Source organism: Rhinoraja longicauda, chromosome 8, assembly GCF_053455715.1.
Source record: "Rhinoraja longicauda isolate Sanriku21f chromosome 8, sRhiLon1.1, whole genome shotgun sequence".
NCBI lineage: Eukaryota > Metazoa > Chordata > Chondrichthyes > Rajiformes > Arhynchobatidae > Rhinoraja > Rhinoraja longicauda.
In genome coordinates, this window is record NC_135960.1 from 33,964,677 (window position 1) to 33,991,970 (window position 27,294).

Genomic DNA, 27,294 nt, shown 5'->3' on the forward strand with positions numbered 1-27,294 from the left:
AAGCCCCGTTTCCTGAAGAACGAGGACATCTCGTAAGCCCTAGTGTGAAACACCTCATCCCGGGCGCAGATGCGGCGTAGACGGAGGAAATGGGAGTAGGGGATAGACTTTTTGCAGGGGACCGGGTGGGAAGAAGTGTAGTCCAGATAGCTGTGCGAGTCAGTGGGTTTATAGTAAATGTCCGTCACTAGTCTGTCTCCTGTGATGGAGATGGTGAGGTCCAGAAACGGGAGGGAGATGTCGGAGATAGTCCAGGTATATTTACTCTATATTTACTCCCTTTGACGTTCCAGAGAATTCAGCCTGTGTGCGAGAATTCTCTCGAACTTTATTAATGCAATATAGAAAGTATTCTAATGGAATACATCTGAACCTGATATGGCAACTATTCTGCTCTTTATGGCTTGAGCATGCAGAGTGTAGTGAATACATCCCAGTCTATCATGCACATTATTTCAGTCCAGCCCATCCTCAATAATGTGTTCCATCAGGAAGGCTGGAAGAATTGTCATTCCCTTTGCCATCTTCTAACTTCTGGGAGACGATACAGAAGCTTGCACTCTGCTGCCATGTACTCTTACTCCTAACTTTACCTCATTTGATAATACCCTTATTGCACTTTAGTTATTTTATACTGCTTTGAATTGCGCATCTTTGCACCATTCTTATATTTATAGTTGCATCTTTCATTGGCACTGCAATCTTAAGGTTGGTGGAATGACGCCATCCACCCTCACTGCATGTGGTGCGCTTGTACCCATGGTCACTGTTGCAGATGTCTGATAATTCACAACATCTTTGCTGGGTGCACATAGAGCTGATGTTGTTGATTTATGAGAATGAGTTCTTGAGCCATTTGTAAATTGAACAATATTTCTATTGTTTGTTAATTAACCTTTTGAGCGTCATGTTGGTCCTCATTGGTGCTTGGCATTAATGATGGGGATACCGCTGATTTTTACGTTGATTCTTTTGGTCAGTGCATGATGCAGTGAGAAATAAACTGTTCTATAGGGATCAGCACATTTTGTGCTGTTGTTGCAGAGTTCCAGAGATGTTGCTGACAGACAGCAATTGTGATTTCGTGCTTAAATTTTGCGTTCAATCAGGCAGGTTTGTAGCTTTATTTGGGCAACTGTTTGTTAGTGGTGCTCTTAATAAGAAGTATTGCGTGAATAATTTTTGTTACGGAGTTTTGAAAATACAAGGTTGAAGCATAATTGTGGTAATGCCAAATGCATTGCGCATTCATTGTCACGTTTTTTGATTCATTTTGATGAGTCTTTGGTGCTGAATTGTGGTCAACATTACCCCCTGTATCCAGAATTGAGTTTGAACCAGCTCCTGCTAATATTGTGATCATATTGTCAGGTGTTTATGTTTTGGGCCATTGTTTAAAACAAAGTCATCTTAATGTTGCAACAAACAAAGAAATGATAGAACTTTATCGAGATAGTATAATGGTGAGAGTTCAAAGCTTGTATGTCTCTGTTAAGAGTGAAGGGCAAGCCAGATGGGAGTCAGAAAGCATAAATGACGAGAGAAGTTGAAACTCAGGTCAGGAAAAAAGGAGGCACGGGTCAGGTATTTTTAACCGGGATCAAGTATATCCCTGGAGGAGTTTAAGGACTGAGGAGCATACTTAAGAAGGAAATCAGGAAGGCAAAAAGGGTACCGAAAATAGCTTGGACAGACAAGATTAAGGAGAATCCAAAGATATTTTATGTATATTAAGGTAAAGAGGATAACTAGAGGGAGAATAGGACCCCTCAGGGACCCATCTATGTGTGAAGCCATAGAAGATGGACCAAGTCTTCAATGAGAAATTCTCTTCTTTTTATTGTGGAGAAAGACATGAAGATTAGGAAGGGGAGGTAGTTTTTCAGACTGGAGATCTGTGACGAATGGTGTGTGTAGGGATTGGAGCTGGGTCGATAGCTGTTTGTGATTGAAATCAAGTCAAGTCAAGTCAACTTTATTTGTCACATACAGATGTGCAGTGAAGTGAAAGTGGCAACGTCTGCAGATTGTGCTAAAACTACAAAACAGAATAGAAAAAAAAATTTTTAACACAAAAAAATAAACGGCTCCAAGAAAAAGTCGGAGAAAACATTGAGGAAAGCGGGGGGGGGGGGGGGGGGGAGGATTTGGAATAGGCTGAGAGCCCAAGCCTTCCGTCCACCTCTGCCCTGCATCCTTCTGGCGAACGTCCAGTGCCTGGAGAGCAAGCTGGATGACCTCAGGGTGAGGATCAGATTCCTGCGGGACATAAGAGACTGCAACATCTTTTGTCTGACCGAGACATGGCTGGTGCCGGATCCGGTGATCTGCCCAACCGAATCCTTCACTGTTTTCCGTGCGGACAGAATGGAAGAATCCGGGAAATCCAAGGGTGGAGGAGTTTGCTTCATGACCAACAATAACTGGTGCAACCCTAGGAATATTAAGACGCTAAGACGCTTTCTCGTTCCTGCTGACTATCTCATGCCATCCATTTTACCTTCCCCGGGAATTCAGCTCAGTGATCATCACTGGCTGTCAAGATGAGAGAGAGCGGTGTGCAGAACCTGGGAGACCGCATCATCCGTGGCTCTGTTCGGACGGTATGCAAACTATAGCGGGTCCATATTGCGAGGGAGGAAGGCACAGATGTGGTTCTTGATCAGCCTCTCGAAGCATTTCATGACCACCGAGGTGAGGGCCAGCGGTCGGTAGTCATTCAAACAAGCTGGAGAGGCATTCTTTGGCACTGGTACAATGATGGATCTTTTGAAGCATGCAGGGACCATGGACTTGGCCAGGGAGAGGTTGAATATTGTGGTGAGTACTGGAGCAAGCTGAGTGGCACAAGACTTTAGTACTCGCCCAGATATACCATCTGGGCCTACAGCTTTCCTCGTGTTCACACGCGTCAGAGCCCTCCTCACGTCGTGCTCGGACACCGAGAATGTGTGCACATCCCCGGCAGTGGATCCCCCTCCAGCCTCGCTAGCCAGCGCACTGTCGGTGTTGTTTTTAGACAGCGAGCTAGGGGTAATGTTGCCCGTCTCGAATCGTGCGTAGAAGGAGTTCAAGTCATCAGCTTGGGAGGTGCCGGCACTTCCGGTTGAGGGGGGGCAACACCGGTAGTTAGTTATAGTCCGTAGCCCCTGCCAAAGGCGTTTGGTGTCCTGCTGCTCCATCTGCGACTCCATCCTGTCCCTGTACCTCCTTTTTGCGTCCTTCACCACCCTTCGCAGTGGGTAGGACTCTACCTTGTAGTCGCCCATATTGCCGGATGCAGTGGTGCGAGCATTCAAGGCAACGCCTGACATTGTACATTCTTGGATATTCTTGCTATTGAGGACGTGCAGCGTAGGTTCACTAAGTTAATTCCTGGAATGGCGGGACTGTCGTATGTTGAAAGACTAGATTGACTAGGCTTGTATACACTGGAATTTAGAAGGATGAGAGGGGATCATATTGAAACATATAAGATTATTAAGGGATTTGCAGACCTCCCAACCCTTCCGAATTTGGCGGAAAGTTTCCGCCTTCTTATTTCATTTCCGCCATTCTGATTTCAGTCTTTCCAGGTGAGGCAGAATTTCACTTGCACCTCCTCCAACCTCGTCTACTGTATCCTGTGTTCCAGATGTCAACTTCTTTACATTGGTGAGACCAAGCGCAGGCTCGGCGATCGTTTCGCTGAACACCTCTGCTAAGTCCGTCTTAACCTATCTGATCTCCCAGTTGCTCAGCACTTCAACTCCCCCTCCCATTCCCAATCTGACCTTTCTGTCCTGGGCCTCCACCATTGTCAGAGTGAGGCCCAGCGCAAATTGGAGGAATAGCACCCTATATTTCGCTTGGATAGTTAACACCCCAGCGGTATGGACAATGACTTCTCTAACTTCAAATCGCCCTTGCTTTCCCTCTCTATCCCCTCCCCCCTCCCAGTTCTCCCACCAGTCTTACTGTCTCCGACTACATTCTATCTTTGTCCCGCCCAGTCCCCTAACATCAGTCTGAAAAAGGGTATCGACCCATAACGTCACCAGATGCAGTTTAATGTGGAATGCATGGCAGATGCAGTTTAATGTGGATAAATGTGAGGTTGTCCACTTTGGAGGTAAGAATAGGAAGGTAGATTATTATTTGAATGGTGTCAAGTTAGGAAAAGGGGATGTACAACGAGATCTGGGTGTCCTAGTGCATCAGTCACTGAAAGGAAGCATGCAGGTCCAGCAGGCAGTGAAGAAAAAGAGGAGTTGAGTATAGGAGCAAAGAGGTCCTTCTGCAGTTGTACAGGGCCCAAGTGAGACCGCACCTGGAGTACTGTGTGCAGTTTTGGTCTCCAAATTTGAGGAAGGATATTCTTGCTATTGAGGGCATGCTGCGTAGGTTCACTAGATTAATTCCCGGAATGGTGGGACTGTCGTATGTTTAAAGACTGGAGCGACTAGGCTTGTCTACACTGGAATTTAGAAGGATGAGAGGGGATCATATTGAAACATATAGGATTATTAAGGGATTGGACACGTTAGAGGCAGGAAACATGTTCCCAATGTTGGGGGAGTCCAGAACCAGGGGCCACAGTTTGAGAATAAGGGGTAGGCCATTTAGAACTGAGATGAGGAAAAACATTTTTAGTCAGAGAGTTGTAAATCTGGAATTCTCTGCCTCAGAAGGCAGTGGAGGCCAATTCTCTGGATGCTTTCAAGAGAGAGCTAGATAGAGCTCTTAAAGATAGCAGAGTCAGGGGGTATGGGGAGAAGGCAGGAACGGGGTACTGATTGTGAATGATCAGCCATGATCACATTGAATGGCGGTGCTGGCTCGAAGGGCCGAATGGCCTACTCCTGCACCTATTGTCTTGAATGGCCTACTCCTGCACCTATTTTCGATGTTTCTATGTATCTCTAAACTAAATTAAACTTGGCACGGCAAGTGCTGAGCTGTTAGAAGCTCTAATTGATTAACATAATTACTAAAACACAAACATTTTGAATTTAATTTGTTATCGTCTGTTTTTCATAAAATAACTATACCTCTGGATTCTTTCCCCTATCAGCCACATTGAAAACTAGTCTGAAATCCCTGGTTAAATCAACTGATTGTTTTCCCCTGACTGCTATCTTGCCCCCCACCACCCGGACCGATCTTTATTAGCATTTTATTTCGCTTCCTTGTTGGTATTACTTTTCTGTGGTGAAACCTGTCTTGTTATGCCTAGTTAATTCTATATGGAATCTGTTTGTATAAGTACATGCTTCCTGTCTGAAGAAGGGTCTCGACCCAAAACGTCACCCATTCCTTCTCTCCAGAAATGCTGCCTGACCCGCTGAGTTACTCCAGCATTTTGTGTCTACCTTCAATTTAAACCAGCATCTGCAGTTATTTTTCCTACACTGTTGATTTATTCCTATTTTTCTTTACTTTATTGATATTCATGTCATTGTGGGTTGTCGTCAACTTCTTTACCTTCTATAATTTCCTCTCTCTTTTCACCCAGAGTTGTGAATCTATGGAATTCTCTGCCACAGAAGGTAGTGAAGGCCAATTCACTGGATGTTTTCAAGAGAGAGTTAGATATAGCTCTTGGAGCTAACAAAATCAAGGGATATGGGGAAAAAGCAAGAACGAAGTTACTGATTTTGGATGATCAGCCATGATCATATTGAATGGCGGATTTGGCTCGAAGGGCTGAATGGCCTACTCCTGTACCTATTTTCTATGTTTTTAAAATTGTGATTTGGGTAAACTATTGAAAGTTTGTGTAGACTCTGAGAATGTCGGATGATTTTTTTTGCACTGTTCCTGAATTGTAAATATATTTATTACTTGAATAAACTTTAAAAATGTTGAAATATAAAAAAAAGCTTGGCATTCCCCTCTAACCGTATCAAACTCTGGCAACTGCTTGTCCCAATGGATCCTCAACATCCTCATAAGCAGACCACAAATGGTAGTAATTGACAAGTTCCTCCACAATGGCCATCAACTAGAGCACCTCAAAACTATGTGCCCAGTCGCTTGCTCCTCCCCCCAAATCCATGACTGGAGCCAGACACCGCACCAATGCCAACTTTAAATTTGCCAACAATATCCCACAGTGGTTTGACAAATGGTGGGTAATAATGAGTGAGAGTAGAGGAGGGAGATTTATATTCTGATTGTATATGCCAGAACAACAACCTTCCTCACTATTAGCAAGACCAAAGAGCTGATGGTTGACTTCAGGAAGGAAAAGCTTAGTATCCATGAACCTGTCTTTGTTGACGATATGGCAGTGGAGAGGGTCAACAGCTTCAAGCTCTTGGGCTTGCATATCCATAAAAGGGCCCAGCACATTGATGCAATTACAAATAAACCTCAGCAACACTACTTCCTTAGAAGATTGAGGAGATTTGGAATGACAGTGAGCATATACAGTTGGATGGTCGCGGGCATACTGATTGGTTGCATCATAACCTGGTATGATAACTTGGAACAACTAAGAACAAAAGAGGTTGCACAAAACTGTTGACATTGCCCAGTCCATCACAGGTACTGACCTCTCCACTATCAAAAGGGTCTGCAGGAGGTGGTGCTTCAAAAATGCAGCCAATATCGTCAAATACCCCACACCACTGAGCTCTCATCTTGCTAATATTATCAGAAAGATGGTACAGAGATATGAAAATTGACCTCGAGTTTCAAGATCAGTTTCTTCCCAGAAACCATTAGGCTCCAGAACTCTGCACAACACTGTCCACAATCCTGTTTCAACAATTGAGATCAATAATAGACTTTGTTTTGGTTGCACTACATTGGTTTTGAACCGGTCTGGTTACCTGGTATTACTGATTAGTAATTTATTGTATTATTGATATTGTTTATTTGTATGTTATTGCAATAATGGGCCTGTAAAGCCGAGGCAAGTAAGAATTTTGTTGGTCGGTTACCGGCTCATATCTATCTTAATATATTACTAAAACTCTCATCTAGTATATTTGTGGGTGGGTTTGTGGATATATTTGTTCCCAAAATACAGCCAAAACGGTACACGATAGCGCATCAATTTTAGGCCCACCTGACTCAACATTCGCCTGCAGTCTCGATTGATACCCCCCCGGCCGGGAGGACCGGCGCCCGTCCCGGCGTGGCCCACGCCTGACCTTCCTCCTGTGGTGCGGAGCGGCGGCAGAGTGTCAAAGAAGATGGCCGTCGCCGTCGAGCTGCCGCTCCAGGGCCTTGGGCGGGTGAGGGGGGAGAGGAAAGGGGAGAGGTTTGCACCAATGGGTCCACGGCTCGCTCTGGCTGGCCACCTGGGGCTAGGGTGAGTGGCTCCCTCTCCCCTTTCCTCTCCCCCCTCACCCGCCCAAGGCCCTGGGGGAGACTCCCAGGCCAGCAAAGGGTCCACAGGTCATCAGTTGGAGTAGGGTTGCCGGGCCTGCAGGAGAGGTTTGGACCCAACGGGTCCACGCCCGTCTAGTGACAATTAAACGTGACTTTTGACTCGATATTGTGATTATTATGTAGCTTTAGTGGCAGATATTTAGGTCTGAATGGCATACTTGGTTTTGAAAATGTCTTTCAAGGTGTACTTAAAAAAAAAATGACATGAAAATAATTATCTTGCACCTTATGAATAAATTTAGTGTTGGAATTCCATATGAAGGAGAGAGAAAAGTGTAGAGATGTTTTAAAGATTAAACTTCTTGTTTTTGCAGGTATAGATCCTTTTCAGCTTGAGCCCAGGCTTCCAGGTCCTCCACAGTCTTCACCTTTTTCCTCTGCTGTCCCATATGTGGCTGCATCCAGACAGTCCAAATCTAGAGCCTCCAATTCCAGAGATGAACGCTATCGATCTGGTAAGTAATGGTTCTGCTTGGAGGTGAAGAAAGATTGAATGCCTCAAAATTAGTCTTTTATAGTGACTGACATTTAACTTGAGCATTTTAATTGACTTCAAATTACTTGCATTGAACAATTATTCAATTTTTCAGTAATGCTTTGTTAAATTCCACTTAGAAGTAGGTCAGCATATTTTCCAAAAATGCTCCTTATTGCAATATACTTTTGTGATAAATTGAGTGCATTTAGTTTAGCATTAACTTTTATAATAAAAAAGATTGCCTTCAGTACTTACTAAAGTTTTATCGATCTAATTGTGAATGAGAAATAATCCATGCATTAGGAAAGACAAGATAATCTGAAAATTATCCCTACTTTCCACAAGATTTACTGTGTTGCTTTTAAAATTCCTTTATTGTTGAAGGAATAAAATATTCTATTTATATTGCCATTAAAATTGCAGATGGTCCCAAAATGTTTCTCAGCTATTGAAGCATAGTCACAGGTGTAATGTAGGAAACTTTGAGATTTTACATAAATCCTATCCTTCACCTGATATCTGTACTTTTATATTTTTTCTTAATTGCATGATTTGTGAGAAGCCATTATAGATGTTTTGATTTTTTACTTTGTCTGTACTTAACTCCCCCTTAAGAATACACCTCAGAACATCATGGTTCAGAGTCAGCTATGTGTAGGAAAGAACTGCAGATGCTGGAGTATCTGAAGAGAAGGAATGGGTGACGTTTTGGGTCGAGACCCTTCTTCAGACTGATGTCAGGGGAGGGGGCGGGACAAAGATAGAATGTAGTCGGAGACAGGAAGACGAGTGGGAGAACTGGGAAGGGGAGGGGATAGAGAGAGGGAAAGCAAGGGCTACTTGAAATTGGAGAAGCCAATGTTCATACTGTTGGGGTGTAAGCTACCCAAGCAAAATATGAGATGCTGTCCTCCAATTTGTGCTGGGCCTTAATTTCTCAGAGGGCAGGAGGAATTACGGAGGGGGAGCAGTGAGAAAGGATGTTGCTGGACTCTCGAAGGAGAGAGGAGGAGAACCTTCAAAGTAGACATACCTTGAGATTTCTCAGTGGAGCGGACAAAATGTGTAGGAAAGAACTGCAGATGCTGGTTTAAATCGAAGATGGACATAAAATGCTGGAGTAACTGGGCCTCCTCCATTGTCAGAGTGAGGCCCAGCGCAAATTCCCAGAAACATAATCCTGGGATCCCCCCCCCCAATCATCACTTCACACGTTCTCACAGCCTGACTCTGTTCTGAAAAGACTGGACCCTTCCCCACCCACTCCTCCCCAAGCAGCAATTCACACCTACTCACAGACTGACTACAGTTTGCAAAGACTGGCCCCTGCCCCCCCCCTCCCTCCCCTTTGCAATCACCAATTTGCACATACTCACAGCCTCACATCAGTCTAGCCTCTTCTCCATCTCCAACAATAGAAACTGCGGAGGTGAAGAGGCTATTCAGGAAACAGAAAAGCCGGAAATCTCCAGGACCGGACAATGTTTCCCCCTCTACCCTCAAGCTCTGTGCCGAACAACTGGCACCGATCTACACAGACATGCTGGCCCAGCTGAAAAACATCACAAACACCCTGCTGGACCCTCTGCAGTTCGAATACAGGGCCAATAGATCGGCGGATGACGCAGTCAACCTAGGCCTGCACTTCATCCTCCAGCACCTAGACCTCAAGGGGACCAATGCCAGCATTCTGTTTGTGGACTTTAGCTCTGCATGAGGAGCATTGCAAGGCTGCGTACCCTCCCCTCCTTTACACCAACGACTGCACCTCCACAGACTCCTCTGTCAAGCTCCTCAAGTTTGCGGGTGACACAACCCTGATTGGACTGATCCAGGATGGGGAGGAATCTGCCTACAGTTGGGAAGTGACACAGCTGGCATCCTGGTGCCATCACAACAACCTGGAGCTCAATGCTCTTAAGACAGTGGAACTAATTGTCGACTCGAAGAGCTCCCCCTCCCCTCCCTCCACTGACCATCAACAACACCACAGTCACATCTGTGGAGTCATTTAAGTTCCTTGGAACCATCATCTCCAGGGACCTTAAATGGGGGCCACCATCGACTCCAAAGTCAAAAAGGCCCAACAGAGGATGTACTACCTGCGGCAACTGAGGAAACACAATCTGTCACAGGCAATGATGGTCCAATTCTATACTGCTATCATTGAGTCTGTCCTCACCTTCTCCATCATGGTCTGGTTTTCCTCAGCCACCAAGCACGACATCCGGTGGCTGCAACGATCGTTCAATCAGCTGAGAAGGTTGTTGGCTGCAACCTTCCCCCCCCCATTGACGAACTGTACACTGCAAGGGCCAGGAAGCGATCGGGCAAGATCATCTCTGACCCCTCTCACTCTGGCCACAAAATCTTTGAAGCACTTCCCTCTGGAAGGCAACTCCGGACTGTCAAAGCAGCCACAGCCAGACATAAAAACAGCTTTTTTTCTACGAGTAGTAGTTCTACTCAATAACCAAAGTCTGTTGTCTCTTTTTTGCACTGGTTTATCTTCACCCACATGTTTAGACCGTAATGTTGTATCCTTATTGTTTTGATGTGGTTATGCTTTATTCTTAATTGTTAACTGTATGTTTGTGTTGTCATTTGTGAGCGGAGCACCAAGGCGCATTCCTTGTTTCTGCACATAATTGGCCAATAAACTTATTCATTCATTCAATTGGAGGAACAACACCTCATATTTCGCTTGGGTAGCTTACACCCCAGCGGTATGAACATTGACTTCTCTAACTTCAAGTAGCCCTTGCTATCCCTCTCTCTCCATCACCTTCCCCTTCCCAGTTCTCCCACTGGTCTTACTGTCTCTGACTACATTTTATCTCTGGACCACCCACTCCCCTGACATCAGTCTGAAGAAGGGTCTTGCCCTGAAACATCACCCATTCCTTCTCTCCAGAGATGCTGCTTGCCCCGCAGAGTTACTCCAGCATTTTGTGTCTACCTTCAGTGGATGTGGGGGGAAAAGGTGGAGAGGGGAAGGCGGGAGTGGGGGGGGGGGAAGGGGTGAGGGGTGTAGGGGTAGGCGGGAGGGTGGTCGGGGGAAAGGGGAAGTAGGGGGGGAGTCGGGAGTGGGGGGAGGGTGGTGGGGGGGACATGGATTGTTGTGATTTGCTGTTGAAGACCACTGGAGCAAGTATGTCTTCAATGAAATTAGGTTTGTGCAGTTTTAAATGAAACTCTTTCTTCATAACTTAGTCATACATTTTGTGTAAGGAAAAAGCAAAATAGAGAAAACAAAACAATACAATTTTTTCTTTGTGTTGTAAAAAGTATTTCTGTTCAATAACCTTTCTATAAATTGCAGCATATACTCATGATAGGCCTGACATTGTACATGTAGTCCAAGAACTACAGACTGTTGGAAATAATAGTCGTTTTTCACACATGAATGTAGCGCAATGCATATGTGCATTTGGCGAGCATAATGTTTTGCTGAAAAGTTCCATTACGCGCCATATTATGAATTTTGATGTAAAATTCAGAATTTTGCCCATCAAAATTCTGAATTTGTAAAATCAAATGTTGGGAGGTCTGTATTATGTATTGGGATCATGGCTTGCATGCCATCATGAAGCTGGAGATGAATTTCTGCAGATAGCTCAATTTTGGGTGGATATTCCACAGCTCTTGCTATTTGAAGGAGTCAAAGGCATTAGTGAGGCTGAAAAAGACTACAAATAGTGGTTTGTGTCCCACCCTTCATTTCTCATGGAGTTGGCATATAATAAAGATAAAGTCTGTTGTGCTGCCTGAAATCCACACAGCGAATTGGACATCCTTTGTTTTGCTTTACATCTACTGGATGTATTTCTCAGATGTTTGGAATTGTTTTTGTTCTGTGGTCAGGATGTGTCATGGTTTCACTGTAGCTGGAGGAATTGCGCTGCTTCAGAAGTTGGTGCACTCAGCATAGGAATCCATTTTATGCTGTTGAAGTCTCGTACTATCGATACGCCTTCCTCCGATCCCCCCCCAAGCAGTGCTAAAACGTCCTTACACCCATCAATCCTGTCTGAAGCCTTAACCAGATTTAACGTTCTTTGATTAACATTCTTAATGCCAGACAACCATGTACATAACTCTGATCAGGATGATGCAGTTTTATTTGGAGTTTAACAAATGCAAGTGCACAATTCCAATGTTCTTTCCAACGATAACTTCTCATATTTATGTTGTCACCCAGTGGTATTACAGAAAATTTTTGAACTTCCATTTCCAGTAAAGATGCTTTTTCCTGCCTTTTCCCTCTTCCAAATCTATATACTAAAACTCTTGTTTGTTCGCTTGTTCCTGAACCACAGCCAAAACAGTACACGATAACGCGCCCACCTTACTCATCATCTTCCCGTGGTCCTACAGAAGAAGTTTCATTGAAATCGGTGTTATATTTTTTAAGTTATTCACACGTTTAAGTTTTAAAAACCACACATGCGCAGTTGGGGCTCCGGTGATCTGGAACTTGCATAAGATGGCCGCCGCATCCACGCTTGCGCAGAACAAACGTGTCTGTGCCTGTGCAGTTGGGGCCTGTTGAGCAGGGCTCGGCCGCCTGTCTCTTGGGGGTGGGATAGCCAGGCCTGGTGCCGGGGGAAGCCGGGGCCTGGGTCTGGACGTGACCGGGTAACTGCAAGCCTGAGGTGGGCCAAGGGGAAAGGCAGCGGCGGTGAGGCTACGCATTGGTGGAGGCCGAGGCCTGGGCCTGGCGCTGGGCCTGCCCTCGGCTCCTCTGTTTCCCCTCCTCTCCCCGGCTGGCTCAGCGTCTTCCCCACGCCGCCCAGAATCCAGCTGCTCAGCAACAGTGGGAGAGCCGCCGCCGTCTACCACTGAACATCTCTGCACCGGGACGGGACAGGATTCTACCCACCATCTCACCCCCGCTCCACCAATGGCGGCCGCCCGAGCCGGGAGGCAGGTTGGTACGGCAACCGCAGGTTGCTCCCGGGAGGGAGGAGAGGGGAAGGGGGAGGGAGGGGGAGCGGGGCGAGGGGAGTGGGAGGGGGGAGGGAGGGGGAGCGGTGCGAGGGGAGTGGGAGGGGGGGAGGGAAGGGGGCGAGGGGGAGGGAGAGGGGGTGGGGCGAGAGGAGGGGAGAGGAGGGGGAAAGGGGAGAGGGTGCTGCACCAATGCAGGAGTGGTTTGGACCCGAACGGGTCCACTTGGTCTAGTATTCTTTAAATTTAAACAAAAATTTCTCCAAATACTAAGTAGGTCAGGCAATTAACCTTTCAGTTTGACGATCTTTCATTAGCATTTAGCATCTTTCATTGACCCGAAATGTTAATTGCTGCCTTTGCCACAGATATCTCTGAGATATCCTCATTCTTTAGGGAACAGGGGTTCCCCTCTTCCATCATAGATGAGGCCCTCACATGTGTCTCCTCGGTATCCCGCAGATCTACACTTACTCCCCCCTCGTCCAAGTCACAACAGGGCCAAAGTTTCCCTCGTCCTTACCTTTCACCCCATCAGCCGTTGCATACAGCACATAATCCTCCGACATTTCCGCCCCCTCCAATGATATCCCACTATTAGTCACGTCTTACCATCTCAACCCCATTCTGCCTTCCATAAGGACCATTCCCCCTGCAACTCCCTGGTTAACTCACCCTTTCCCACCCAAGCCACCCATTCCCCAGGTCCCTTCCTCTGCAACTGCAAGAGATGCAACACCTGTCCCTTTACCTCCTCCCTCGACTCTTTCTAATGATCCTGGCAGTCCTTTCAGGTTAGGCAAAGGTTCACTTGCACCTCCTTTAACCTCATCTACTGTATCCGTTGTTCAAGGTGTGGACTCTTGTACATTGGCGAGATCATTTTGCTGAACATCTTCGCTCAGTCCGCCTGGCCCTACCTGATCTCCCGGTTGCCAAACACCTTAATTCCCCTTCCCATTCCCACACTGACATTTCTGTCCTAGGCCTCCTCCATTGTTAGAGTGAGGCCAAACGCAAATTGGAGGAACAGCATCTCGTATTTTGTTCAGGCAGCTTACAACCCAGTGGTATAAATATTGATTTCTCTAACCTCGTAATCTTTGCATTCCCTCTCTCTCCATCCCTCCCCCATCCAAGTTGTACCTGCTTCAGTCGTTTTGTTGAGTCTCATTGTCTACTCGTTCTCACCTAACAATCAGTTAACAATGGCCTGTTTTCTTTATCGGGTCGTTACCTTTTTACATATCTTTCATTCATTTGTTCTATATCTCTCTACTTCACCGTCTATATCTCTCGTTTCCCTTTCCCCTGACTTTCAGATTTGACTTACTCCAGATTTTTGTGTCTATCTTCTCTTTACCATAATGTTGACTGATTTAGGGGGTATTTGCTGTTGGGAGAGGTTGGACAGACTTGGATTGTTTTGTCTGGAGTGCCGGAGGTTGCGGGAAGACCTGATAGAAGTATGTAAAATTATGAGAGGCATAAATATATGGTAGACAGTCAGAACCTTTTTCCCCAGCATGTAAAAATCAAATGCTGGAGGGCATAGCTTGAGAGGGGTGAAGTTTAAAGGACATGTGGGGGACAGTGTTGGTGGCTAGGAAATGTTACCTAATGTTTTACAAAAATCTTGCACATCGTTGAATGATTTGTTCTGCTTTATTGCCAGCCTCACAAAAACATTATTTTTCTGTTAACCTCACCAGGATTTTGAAGAAAGTGCTGCATTTTGTGCATTGGGTAGAATTTAAACTTATTGCTGAAATTTGGAGTCACTACAAACTTTTTAGTGGTTATGTATATGTCTCATCATTGCCGCTCAACTACATCCAAACCAAATAGTTGTGTAAATCATTCCTTCGGATGGTAAATGTAAAGACTTTACTTAAAAAAATTAATCAATATTGTGCATGTCTATTTTATTTCACTCTCAAACCAATTTTTCTCTCACCTCATTATTTCTTTCGAAATTAGTTGGACTCTTTTTCATTCCTCCTACTCTTAATTATAATTGATTAAGTAAATGGACTGCTATTCTAATTGTTCATCAAGATCCCTGATGTGTTAACAGTTTAAGAATAAGGGGTAGGCCATTTAGAACTGAGATGAGGAAAAACTTTTTCAGTCAGAGAGTTGTGAATCTGTGGAATTCTCTGCCTCAGAAAGCAGTGGAGGCCAATTCTCTGAATACATTCAAGAGAGAGCTGGATAGATCTCTTGAGGATAGCGGAGTCAGGGGGTATGGGGAGAAGGCAGGAACGGGGTACTGATTGAGAATGATCAGCCATGATCACATTGAATGGCGGTGCTGGCTCGAATGGCCTCCTCCAGCTCCTATTGTCTTGACCTTGCAGTTGAGACTGCACTTCTAACAATCAGGAAAATCTAGGCAAAACAATTTGAACTAAAGGTTATTTTATAACCAGATGCACATTCTTGAGATACCTAACTGAAGTAAAAACTAAGCAATTTATGCATTGATCTATCCTCTTTGTTGTGACTTCCTGTACCGGAAAAATACGAGTAAACTATTCTTGAGTCCTTACTGCACTCAGCTGAAATTGACTACTTCCACATAAACCAGTTTAGAATTGGTTCTATACCATATCAAGTGATTCATTGCTGTTGAGTATTTGTTGAGAAAGTGAACATCCCATTTTCCCCAAAAAATCATTATTTTTATTCCTCAATTAACAGTTCCCTCTAGGAATTACTTTTCAAATCAAATGATGTTCCCAGCTGTTTCTATTTTACAATTTTGAATAGATTAAGTGTTTGTCTCTCATAAAAGGCAGCATTTTTGTGTGTTCATCTACAAATGTAACGCCTTTCTTTTATAATCATCACATAGGGGGAATAGTTTGTTGCCAAGGCTTATAAGTTGTTTGTCTGCATCCAATCTATTGACTTTAAAAATATGTCGTTTGCCTAATTGGAGGGCAATGGTGAACCCATGCAGTGATATACTTGTGTAATCTAAAACTTAGTTCCGAGGGGATAGATTTCGATTCCAGCTTTTTGCAGAACTTCGCAATGCTTTCAGTACTTTACTTCACAAGACTGACTCTTAATTTGGTTTTTTTTTAAGTCTCAGAGGTTGGCGGTTGCTAATTTGATCATATTGTTTGCTCATCTTTCTGTTTCCACAGATTTGCACACAGAAGCAGTCCAAGCTGCACTCGCCAAATACAAAGAAAGAAAGATGCCGATGCCTTCCAAGCGGCGCTCTGTGCTTGTTCATTCATCACTAGATGCATACACTCCTCCAGGTACACAAATCTCCTAATAACAAACCTAATCTTGGCGTAATCTACTTGTGAATTTTCCTGTTGGTTCAATTTGTCAGACTATAGAATTTATATTCACTGCTATATTCTGGCTGAGGCACATCTTAAAGAACTCTGCTAGATGTGACGTGGGTCAATTAGTGATATTTTGATCTTCCTTCTCTTTCCCCCCATAAATTATGTAGCTGCACCAAGCAACAACTCTAAACTAAACTAAACAGGCAATGAGTGTATGACCCTCAAAAACAATTGTTGAAGAACTGATTTACTGCAAAGGGAAGAGTATTTCAGCAAAAGATTACTAACAATAGACCAATTTAAATTGGAATTCAGAAAACTGGAGTCAAAGCATGAAGATTCTAAACTGATTCATCTATTCCTTCTACCTTTCGTATATGTAGTTTTGGATAGATTCCTATGTAAACTATTTGAGCAGCCCTTTGCTGGACTACCCAGTTTTATGGAAGAGGGAAGGGCTTTTTAAAAATAAAACAAATGGGACAGAAGACAAAGATTGTGAGATCTTAAGTTATTTGTCACTTTAAATGGTGCACAGGCTTGTTCATTGTGTTACAGGAGTAATGTTTATTGTCTGAAGACTTGCAAAGAAATTTGAAAAGAAAATGTAATAGCACAAACTTGTAGGAGCAGAAAACTAGGATCTTATTTTTCATGACTCTAACTAGGAGAACAGAGATCTGCAATTGAAGAACTATTTATTACAATATCCATTTGGCTGTGTGACTGTCCTTCAGCTTTCCCCTTCATGTTATGGATAAAATAATTGAAATTAAATTCATACCAACAAGCGAACCCAAATGGTGGGATGCATCACAAACCAAATAACATAACATAACAGAACTTTATTGTCATTCGGTATAAATACCGAACGAAATTTCAGCAGTCACAAGACACAGCAAAAAAGAAAAGAACACAGGACACACGACCCCAACACCAACATCCATCACAGTGACTCCAAACACCCCCTTACTGTGATGGAGGCAACAAAACTTCCACTCTCTTCCCCCCCGTGCCCACGGACAGGCAGCTCTAAGCAACTATTTATTTGATATAAAACTATTGAAGTAACAAACTGCTCCTCAGGGCCTTGACAGCATTGACATTGTTCAACAAAATGTTGTCAAGCCACATGTCAAAATAGTTGGATCTTGACTAATGGCTCTTCAAAGAGTCGTTTTAAGGTGCTCTAAAAGAGGTGGAAAAGGTTTGAGAGGGAATTCCAAGGCTTGGATCTAAGCAGGCTAGCTTAGACATGTATGATGTTGCAGGGGTGTAATGAGGCTTGGCGATGCGTAGACCTGATGGGCCAAATGGCCTAATTCTGCTCCTCTAGTTTATGAACTTATGATACAGATGTGTAGTCTCAAGCTCATCTCACACAGCTTCAGTCTGGTTCATTTTTTTCATTTGTTAGTGGGGAATTATGTTTATCGTTAAGAAAGGTGGATATAGTTGGGGAAGGTGTAGGTGGATGATCATGGCTTGGGTCTTTCCAGTGGTTATTTGAACACATTTCTGCTCACCTGGTGATCTATGTGTTGGATAAGCAGTCTAACATTTAGGGGGCAATTAAGAATCTAATAGCACAGAAGCTAATACCATGCTTTTGTGGAATTGTCAAGCTTGGCTGCCCTTTGTTGGATAAGAATAGAAACAACTACCCACTTCCGCTTGATTTCATGTTAAAACATAAGCAATAGAAGCACGTCTTTCAGCTCAGTATGCCTGCTTTGCCATTCATTCTGGCTGAGCTTTTTTCTCCGAGCCATGTTGCTGCACTAACCTTCTCTGCCTTGTTTCCTGTTGTATTTAAAAATCTATTAAGCTCTGATTTGAAATGCTAAGTGTCTGAGCAGCACAACCCTCGGTAGAGAATTAGAAAGATTCATCAACCTCTGGATGAGGAAGTTGCTTATCAGGTGTGACTGTCCCTTCAGGGATCTTGCCTCTGGTATTACGAAGGAAATCGTGCTTGACTAATCTACTGGAATTTTTTGAGGATGTAACTAGGAAAATTGACTGGGGAGAGCCGGTGGATGTGGTGTACCTCGACTTTCAGAAAGCCTTCGACAAGGTCCCACATAGGAGATTGGTGGGCAAAATTAGAGCACATGGTATTGGAGGTAGGGTACTGACATGGATAGAAAGTTGGTTGACAGACAGAAAGCAAAGAGTGGGGATAAATGGGTCCCTTTCAGAATGGCAGGCAGTGACTAGTGGGGTACCGCAAGGCTCGGTGTTGGGACCGCAGCTATTTACAATATACATCAATGACTTGGATGAAGGGATTAAAAGTACCATTAGCAAATTTGCCGATGATACAAAGCTAGGTGACAGTGTGAACTGTAAGGAAGATGCTATGAGGTTGCAGGGTGACTTGGACAGGTTGTGTGAGTGGGCGGATGCATGGCAGATGCAGTTTAATGTAGATAAGTGTGAGGTTATCCACTTTGGTGGTAAGAATAGGAAGGCAGATTATTATCTGAATGGTGTCAAGTTAGGAAAAGGGGACGTAAAACGTGATCTGGGTGTCTTGGTGCATCAGTCACTGAAAGGAAGCATGCAGGTACAGCAGGCAGTGAAGAAAGCCAATGGAATGTTGGCCTTCATAACAAGAGGAGTTGAGTAAGGGAGCAAAGAGGTCCTTCTGCAGTTGTACAGGGCCCTAGTGAGACCGCACCTGGAGTACTGTGTGCAGTTTTGGTCTCCAAATTTGAGGAAGGATATTCTTGCTATTGAGGGCGTGCAGCGTAGGTTTACTAGGTTAATTCCTGGAATGGCGGGACTGTCATATGTTGAAAGACTGGAGCGACTAGGCTTGTATACACTGGAATTTAGAAGGATGAGAGGGGATCTTATCGGAACGTATAAAATTATTAAGGGGTTGGACACGTTAGAGGCAGGAAACATGTTCCCAATGTTGGGGGAGTCCAGAACCAGGGGCCACAGTTTAAGAATAAGGGGTAGGCCATTTAGAACAGAGATGAGGAAAAACGTTTTTAGTCAGAGAGTTGTGAATCTGTGGAATTCTCTGCCTCAGAGGGCAGTGGAGGCCAATTCTCTGAATACATTCAAGAGAGAGCTAGATAGAGCTCTTAAGGATAGCGGAGTCAGGGGGTATGGGGAGAAGGCAGGAACGGGGTACTGATTGAGAATGATGAGCCATGATCACATTGAATGGCGGTGCTGGCTCGAAGGGCCGAATGACCTTCTACTGCACCTATTTTCTATTGTCTGTTGTCTATTAGATATAGCACCCAAAGGAAACATCAACTGCGTATCTTATTCTTTCAAGCCCTGTAAGATTCATGCTTTACGATCGCTCACATTTTTCAATACTAATCTTAACATCATGTGACAAACCCATTGTGCCGGTCATTTGTTCTATTGCACGTATCACCTTCACCGTCATTGTCGTTCTGTACGATGGTCCTTTGAGGTCCAGGGTGAAAATGACCTGTCCATTTCCCACACTCCCAGCCTTGCATTTTTACAGATATTCCTTTTGCCCTATTCAGCTTTTCTTCCCCCACTCCCCTACTCCCAATTCCTCCGTCTACGCCGCATCTGCGCCCGGGATGAGGTGTTTCACACTAGGGCTTCCGAGATGTCCTCGTTCTTCAGAAAACGGGGCTTCCCCTCCTCCATTATAGATGAGGCTCTCACTAGGGTTTCTTCTACATCCCGCAGCTCCGCTCTTGCTCCCCCTCCCCCCACTCGCAACAAGGACAGAATCCCCCTCGTTCTCACCTTCCACCCCACCAGCCAGCGGATCCAACATATCATCCACCAACATTTCCGTCACCTACAACGGGACCCCACCACTGGCCATATCTTCCCATCCCCTCCCCTTTCTGCGTTCCGCAGAGACCGTTCCCTCCGTAACTCCCTGGTCCACTCGTCCCTTCCTACCCAAACCACCCCAACCCCGGGCACTTTCCCCTGCAACCGCACGAGATGCAACACCTGTCCCTTTACCTCCCCTCTCAACTCCATCCAAGGACCCAAACAGTCTTTCCAGGTGAGACAAAGGTTCACCTGCACCTCCTCCAACCTCATCTATTGCATCCGCTGCTCTAGATGTCAACTTATTTACATCGGCGAAACCAAGCGCAGGCTCGGCGATCGCTTCGCTGAACACCTGCGCTCGGTCCGCATTAACAAAACTGATCACCCGGTGGCCGAGCATTTTAACTCCCCCTCCCATTCCCAGTCTGACCTTTCTGTCATGGGCCTCCTCCAGTGCCATAGTGAGGCCCGCCGGAAATTGGAGGAGCAGCACCTCATATTTCGCCTGGGCAGTTTGCAGCCCGGTGGTATGAACGTCGACTTCTCCAACTTCAGATAGCTCCTCTGTCCCTCCCTTCCCCTCCTCCTTCCCAGATCTCCCTCTATCTTCCTGTCTCCACCTATATCCTTCCTTTGTCCCGACCCCCTGACATCAGTCTGAAGAAGGGTCTCGACCCAAAACGTCACCCATTCCTTCTCTCCTGAGATGCTGCCTGACCCGCTGAGTTACTCCAGCATTTTGTGAATAAACCTTTTTTTTTCTTGTTTTTTTGGTTTAGTTTTATTATTTTCTGTTTGGCAACCAGTCTTTAAATCATGCCATTATATTATACCCAATGAAATATCCTCTAATTTTGTTTAACAGTCTATTTTTGTGGGCATCTTTTTGAAGGCATCTGGCCTTCAAATGCAGCGCATCAACTGATTTACTATCTTTGTATGGTACAAATCGAATGTATTTATTCACAAAATGCTGGAGTAACTCAGCAGGTCGTCCCCCCCCACCCTACTCTTGGACCCGCCCCCCCGGTTGACCAACGACCCTCACTAAAACTTTTCATCTCCAACTGCCGGCGTGACATTAATCGCCTCAAATTCTCCACTCCCCTGACTAACTCTAACCTCTCCCCTCCTGAACGTGCAGCCCTCCACTCACTCCGCAACAACCCGGACTTAATCATCAAACCCACTGACAAGGGAGGTGCTTTGGTAGTCTTGCGCGCTGACTTCTACCAGACCCAGGCCAGATGACAACTCTTCCTACTTACCCCTGGACCATGACCCCACCGACAAACACCAGATCTTTATCATCAGCATCATCACGGACCTCACCATTTCCGGTGATCTACCCTCCAATGCCTCCAAACTTATAGTTCCCCAGCCCCGCAGAGCCCGATTCTACCTCCTACCTAAAATCCATAAACAGAACTGTCCCGGCAGACCCATTGTCTCTGCCTGCTCATGTCCCACCAAACTTATTTCCACCTACCTCGACTCCATCTTATCCCCCCTGGTTAAATCCCTCCCCACCTACGTCCAAGACACCTCACACGCTCTCCATCTCCTCCATAACTTCTGGTTCCCAGGCCCCCACTTCCTCATCTTTACCATGGATGTCCAGTCACTCTGCACTTCCATCCCCCACAAGGATGGTCTCGAAGCCCTCCGTTTCTTCCTCCACCGTAGAACCAGCCAATGCCCATCTACTAACACTCTCCTCCGCCTAGCAGAGCTGGTTCTTACCCTTAACAACTTCTCCTTTGACACCTCCCACTTCCTCCAAACCAGAGGCGTAGCTATGGGCACTCGCATGGGCCCTAGGTATGCCTGCCTCTTTGTCGGGTACGTCGAACAATCCCTGTTCTGGGCGTACACCGGCCCCATCCCCGAACTCTACCTCCGCTACATCGACGGCTGCATTGGTGCTACCTCTTGTACCCATGCAGAACTCACTGACTTCATACACTTCACTTCCAATTTCCATCCTGCCCTTAAATATACCTGGACTATCTCGGACATCTCCCTCCCGTTTCTGGACCTCACCATCTCCATCACAGGAGACAGACGAGTGACGGACATTTACTCTAAACCCACTGACTCGCACAGCTATCTGGACTACACTTCTTCCCACCCGGTCCCCTGCAAAAAGTCTATCCCCTACTCCCAATTCCTCCGTCTACGCCTCATCTGCGCCCGGGATGAGGTGTTTCACACTAGGGCTTCAGAGATGTTCTCATTCTTTAGGAAACGGGGCTTCCCCTCTTCCATTATAGATGAGGCTCTCACTAGGGTCTCTTCTACATCCCGCAGCTCCGCTCTTGCTCCCCCTCCCCCCACTCGCAACAAGGACAGAATCCCCCTCGTTCTCACCTTCCACCCCACCAGCCAGCGGATCCAACAAATCATCCGCCAACATTTCCGTCACCTACAACGGGACCCCACCACTGGCCATATCTTCCCATCCCCTCCCCTCTTTGCGTTCCGCAGAGACCGTTCCCTCCGTAACTCCCTGGTCCACTCGTCCCTTCCTACCCAAACCACCCCATCCCCGGGCACTTTCCCCTGCAACCGCACGAGATGTAACACCTGTCGCTTTACCTCCCCCCTCAACTCCATCCAAGGACCCAAACAGTCTTTCCAGGTGAGGCAGAGGTTCACCTGCACCTCCTCCAACCTCATCTATTGCATCCGCTGCTCTAGATGTCAACTTATTTACATCGGCGAAACCAAGCGCAGGCTCGGCAATCGCTTCGCTCAACACCTGCGCTCGGTCCGCGTTGGCCAAACTGATCTCCCGGTGGCTGAGCACTTCAACTCCCCCTCCCATTCCCAGTCTGACCTTTCTGTCATGGGCCTCCTCCAGTGCCATAGTGAGGCCTACCGGAAATTGGAGGAACAGCACCTCATATTTCGCCTGGGCAGCTTGCAGCCCAGTGGTATGAACATCGACTTCTCCAACTTTAGATAGTTCCTCTGTCCCTCTCTTCCCCTACTCCTTCCTAGATCTCCCTCTATCTTCCTGTCTCCACCTATATCCTTCCTTTGTCCCGCCCCCCCTGACATCAGTCTGAAGAAGGGTCTCGACCCGAAACGTCATCCATTCCTTCTCTCCTGAGATGCTGCCTGACCTGTTGAGTTACTCCAGCATTTTGTGAATAAATACCTTCGATTTGTACCAGCATCTGCAGTTATTTTCTTATATGATTCTGGTGAATCTTTGCTTATTATATGAAGCACATATGATGAGATGCTGAAACCTGAATGTTAGCATTCTTTTGGTCAATTGTATGCCATTGCCTGATTAAAGATCTGTTCATTTTCATAACTGTGAATTAGCTTGATATCAGCAGTAGCATGTACCAAATAACTTTTCATATCAGGCTTTGTTTAAAATAATCTTCACAAATGCTTGCAATAAAAGATTTTTTGTTTAGTTGTCCTCAACAATTATTTTTGCAAGTGGGTGGCATGATTGACCATTTCAAAACAATTTAAATACAAGACATGTAATGCAGAATTGGAATGTAATATAGGCTAGATCAAGTAAAAATGGCAGGATGAGAGAAACGTAATTTGTTTTATTTTAGTATTTAACAGGTTTTGTTGTTTATTCTTTGTCGCTCAAACTCACAGATCAAAGCTTTATTGAATTTATTGTTTAATATGAATAAAATTACTAATTTTATGCCAAGTGATTGAAATCAATTTGTGCAATGGACTTCTGCTGAAAGTTATCCCACAGAAGCTGAACATTTCCATTTTAGCAGTATGCTCTTGTCCAGTCCTAGTATTAGGAATCTGACACCTTTTGCTTGTCTATTCTACTGAGTGTTGGGAAATCTGAATTAATATTCTTCAACAACAGTACTTACACAGTGATGATACACAGAAAATGTATCAATGAGAAAAATATCGTAATTATATAGGTTTTCCTTTAAAGATTAAAACTAAGCTACTGATGTATATTTTATCTTAAAAAAAAAAAAATTATCAGTTGTGGATGGGAGTTAATGCAATTGATATCTTTTTGTTAATATTTGACTGCCTGGGTGTTTTTAATCTACAATGAAATAAAAACATTGAATGTTGGAAACACTGAACAGTTCATGAAAAGTGAAATAGAATTACTGTCAACTGGGAAACAGAGAACATGTTAATATTAAGTTGCAAAGCAGGTGAAAGGATGGATCCCGCAAAGCATTTCTGTTATGGAAAGGTTGAGCTCGATGTGGGGATAAATTGGAAAGGTTGATCGGGTTGATGGTTTCATGGGGGCATTTTGCAAAAAAAAGTAGAACAAAAGTTGAGATGAGTCTAGTTATAGTGAGAATGCAGACAGATAATGTTAAACGGTACGAATTTCAGGGCTGGAAGATGTGCCCCAGCTGGTCAGGCAGTGGTATTAGAGGGAAGAAAAACTGAACCAATATCACAAGTAAGAGACTTTCAGCAAAAATGGCCAGTTTCTGATGTAGAAAAAGCAAGTTACCTAAAGATTTAGAAAAAGTGAGTCTGGAAGGCTGAAATGTGCTCAGGTGGCTATTACTCACTCATGTTGGAGAACAGTTTAACAGGTCATGGAGATCAGCGTAGGAGTGGGATGAAGAATTAAAGTAGGAAGCAACATGGAGGTTTCAGTTGCTCTGCAGACTGAACACAGATGCTCTGCAAAGTGTTGCCATAATATGAATTTTGTTTCTCGAATCCAGAGGAGCCTGAATACAATACATTCAACCAGAAGAAGTGCATGGGAATTGCTGCTTCACTTGGAAAGACTGTTTGGATCCCTTGATGATGGGAAAGGAAGATAGAAGGACATCTGTGGCTGTGTGGGGATGCCTCTTTGTATTACTTATGTGTGGAAGCTTCCCTTGCAAATGCAGGAAGCCTTACCTCTTCTTTGACCTCTTTCCTTCCCAATATTCAGGAGCCCAAACAGTTCTTCCAGGTTAAGCAGCATTGCATCTGCACTACTTCTAATCACGGGGTATTGTGTTCTATGTCCAAATGGGAAGTCTGCTTTGCAGATCACCTGTGTTCAATTATTTATGGTGACTCAGAACTTCCCATTGCTTGCTATTTTACTTCTCCATCCCACTCCTATCCCAACTGATCTGTTTATATTCTCCAGCATTATGACATTGATGCCCAATATAAGCTTGAGGAACACCATCCTATTTTATGTCTGGACATGTTGCAGCTTTCTGGACTCTATATCAAGTGGCGAACTTTCTTTTATTTGCCTGTGACAAACTGACCATTTCTGCTACAAGTCATCCAACTATGATTAGCTTAGTTTTTTTCTATCCCTCCATGAGCATAATCTGCACTGCAAGCATGTCCTGCTGCCCTGCAATTCGCACCTTTTCACATAGCATTGTCGGTATTCTCATTCTTTTGCTGCCCTCATCTCCAACTTCTGTAGAAGGTCTCAACCCTAAACGTCACCCATTCCTTCTCTCCTTTTGTCCCGCTGAGTTACTCCAGATTTTTGTGTCTATCTCTGACTTCTGTTTCTTTTTCTCTCTCTCCAACTACCTACATTAACAGATTGACTGGATAACCACAACAGCCCCTGGTTTAATCTTGTCAGACGCTTTATCCTATCCATGCCTCTTCTACAACAAAGCTAACTTTTTATTTCTCTTTCCAAATTTTGAAAAAGGATATTGAACGTGAAAACATTAACTCTTCCATTTCTCGCATATGCCGCATAATCTGCTGTGTTTCTGGCATGTTCTGTTTTTATTTCAGATTTTCAGCATATGCAGATGTTGATTTTCATCTTTGAATATTTGCAGGAATCCTGTTAACTTTAACAATAAGGCTGCTTGCTATCCAGTGTGCTGGAACAAATGTCGCCCTTATTACAAGCAAAAGTATGTCACTGTCAAGATAGATGTGGATGAATTGACAGATATGAAATCCAGAGCGATAAAGAAATTATGTAATTTTCATTGAATTTGAATGCACGTCAACAACAAAAAAATATTCCAATTGAATAAAAATCAAGAGCTTAAAGAAGCACAGCCACAGTTTTTCTGTCTTATTTTGCAATGTCACGGCCTTCAGCTTATTCCAAACACATAAGCTAACAAGTGTTATCAATGCACAAACAGGGTGGTATGTTTGAAGTTAGGATCCTCAAAAGAAATTGAAAAGTCAAATTTTCTACACAATTGTGTCAAAGATTGCTTTTCTTTATGAAAATTTAAAATTGTGAATGGCATAACTAATTTTTCAACATCACCATCAAATAAACGGGTAGCATCAAAGATATATATTTCCTACTCAGCATATGGACATAAATCATGACTTTAGAAAATAATTAAAATATTATATTTTTGGATATTTGCACAGTAATGTTGTTGTTTTTCAGGGGTTACAATTAAATATTTAGCAGTTTGAATTGAATTATGGCAAAATTAAACCTTTTGTCTAAAGGATGAAAGTATAATATGTAGCGTAGCTTTAATACTGTGCAGTTTTTCTATTATCTATTGCATTTTTGTGCAAGGTTAAGATTGAAGCATTAATCTTATCAAAGATTATGATCATAAATGGTCAGGACCTGGTAGGGTCTATTTCAGCCTCTTTTTAGCTGGATCAAACCTGATAATCTACTTAGTGCATATTTCTGCCAAACACCACATAATTTAACTTGGTATCTAAAATCTATCAGCCTGAATGGACTCCGTGCTTCTGAACCCACAACGCTCTGGAGCATAGAATTGTGAGCCTCTGAGCAAAAAACAAAGTTTATCCTTATCTCAGTCCAAATAGCCAATTCTTTATCTCTAGACTTAACCTATAGTTATAGAATTTCAGCTCAGGGAATGGATCCCATTCTGTCTTGTTGTCTTTGATCTCTAACTTCCTGATATCCTTTCTGACCCTGTCCTTTGACTCCCACTCCCACCCACAGTTACTGGCCATCCCCTCTTCAACCCTAACTGTTTTGCCCATGATTCTCATTCTGACTCGCACACACAGCCTTTCAGAAAATCTCCAATTCGTCTAACTTCACACAGCCCTGGTTTCTCTGCTCCCCTCAACCCATCCCACAATCCTCTCCCCAATTGTCTACTACCTTGGGTCATTGAGATAATGGTTGTAGATCATGGAGTTAGGGCTTCCTCTAATATATACATTGTCTTGAGCATCTTGCACAGCAGAATGTCAGAGCCTCCTCTTCAGCAATTCAAACCAAGGTTGTTCATTATTTCCCATTTCAATTAAATCATTTCTTCATCCATCTGCTCCAGTGAACATTAATATATTGTACTCAAATATGGCATATTCGTCATCCTTGTGATCTATCCAGTGAATCTGCATTGTAATCCTCTCAGCCAAATTCTATCTTTCCTTAAATATGAAACTAAAACA

General features: G+C 44.3%; 1 protein-coding gene across 4 annotated transcripts in view; it reads left to right on the forward strand.

Moving 5' to 3' along the window:
* The window catches only part of LOC144595842 (disco-interacting protein 2 homolog A-like), a 193,529-nt gene that overhangs the window by 69,487 nt on the left and 96,748 nt on the right, over positions 1 to 27,294 (forward strand). For all 4 annotated transcript variants that reach the window (XM_078403596.1, XM_078403598.1, XM_078403597.1 and 1 more), the window contains exons 3-4: positions 7,695 to 7,835; positions 15,961 to 16,080. In XM_078403596.1, coding sequence (XP_078259722.1) covers positions 7,695 to 7,835; positions 15,961 to 16,080 — 261 coding nt within the window. The remainder of the gene's footprint in view (positions 1 to 7,694; positions 7,836 to 15,960; positions 16,081 to 27,294) is intronic.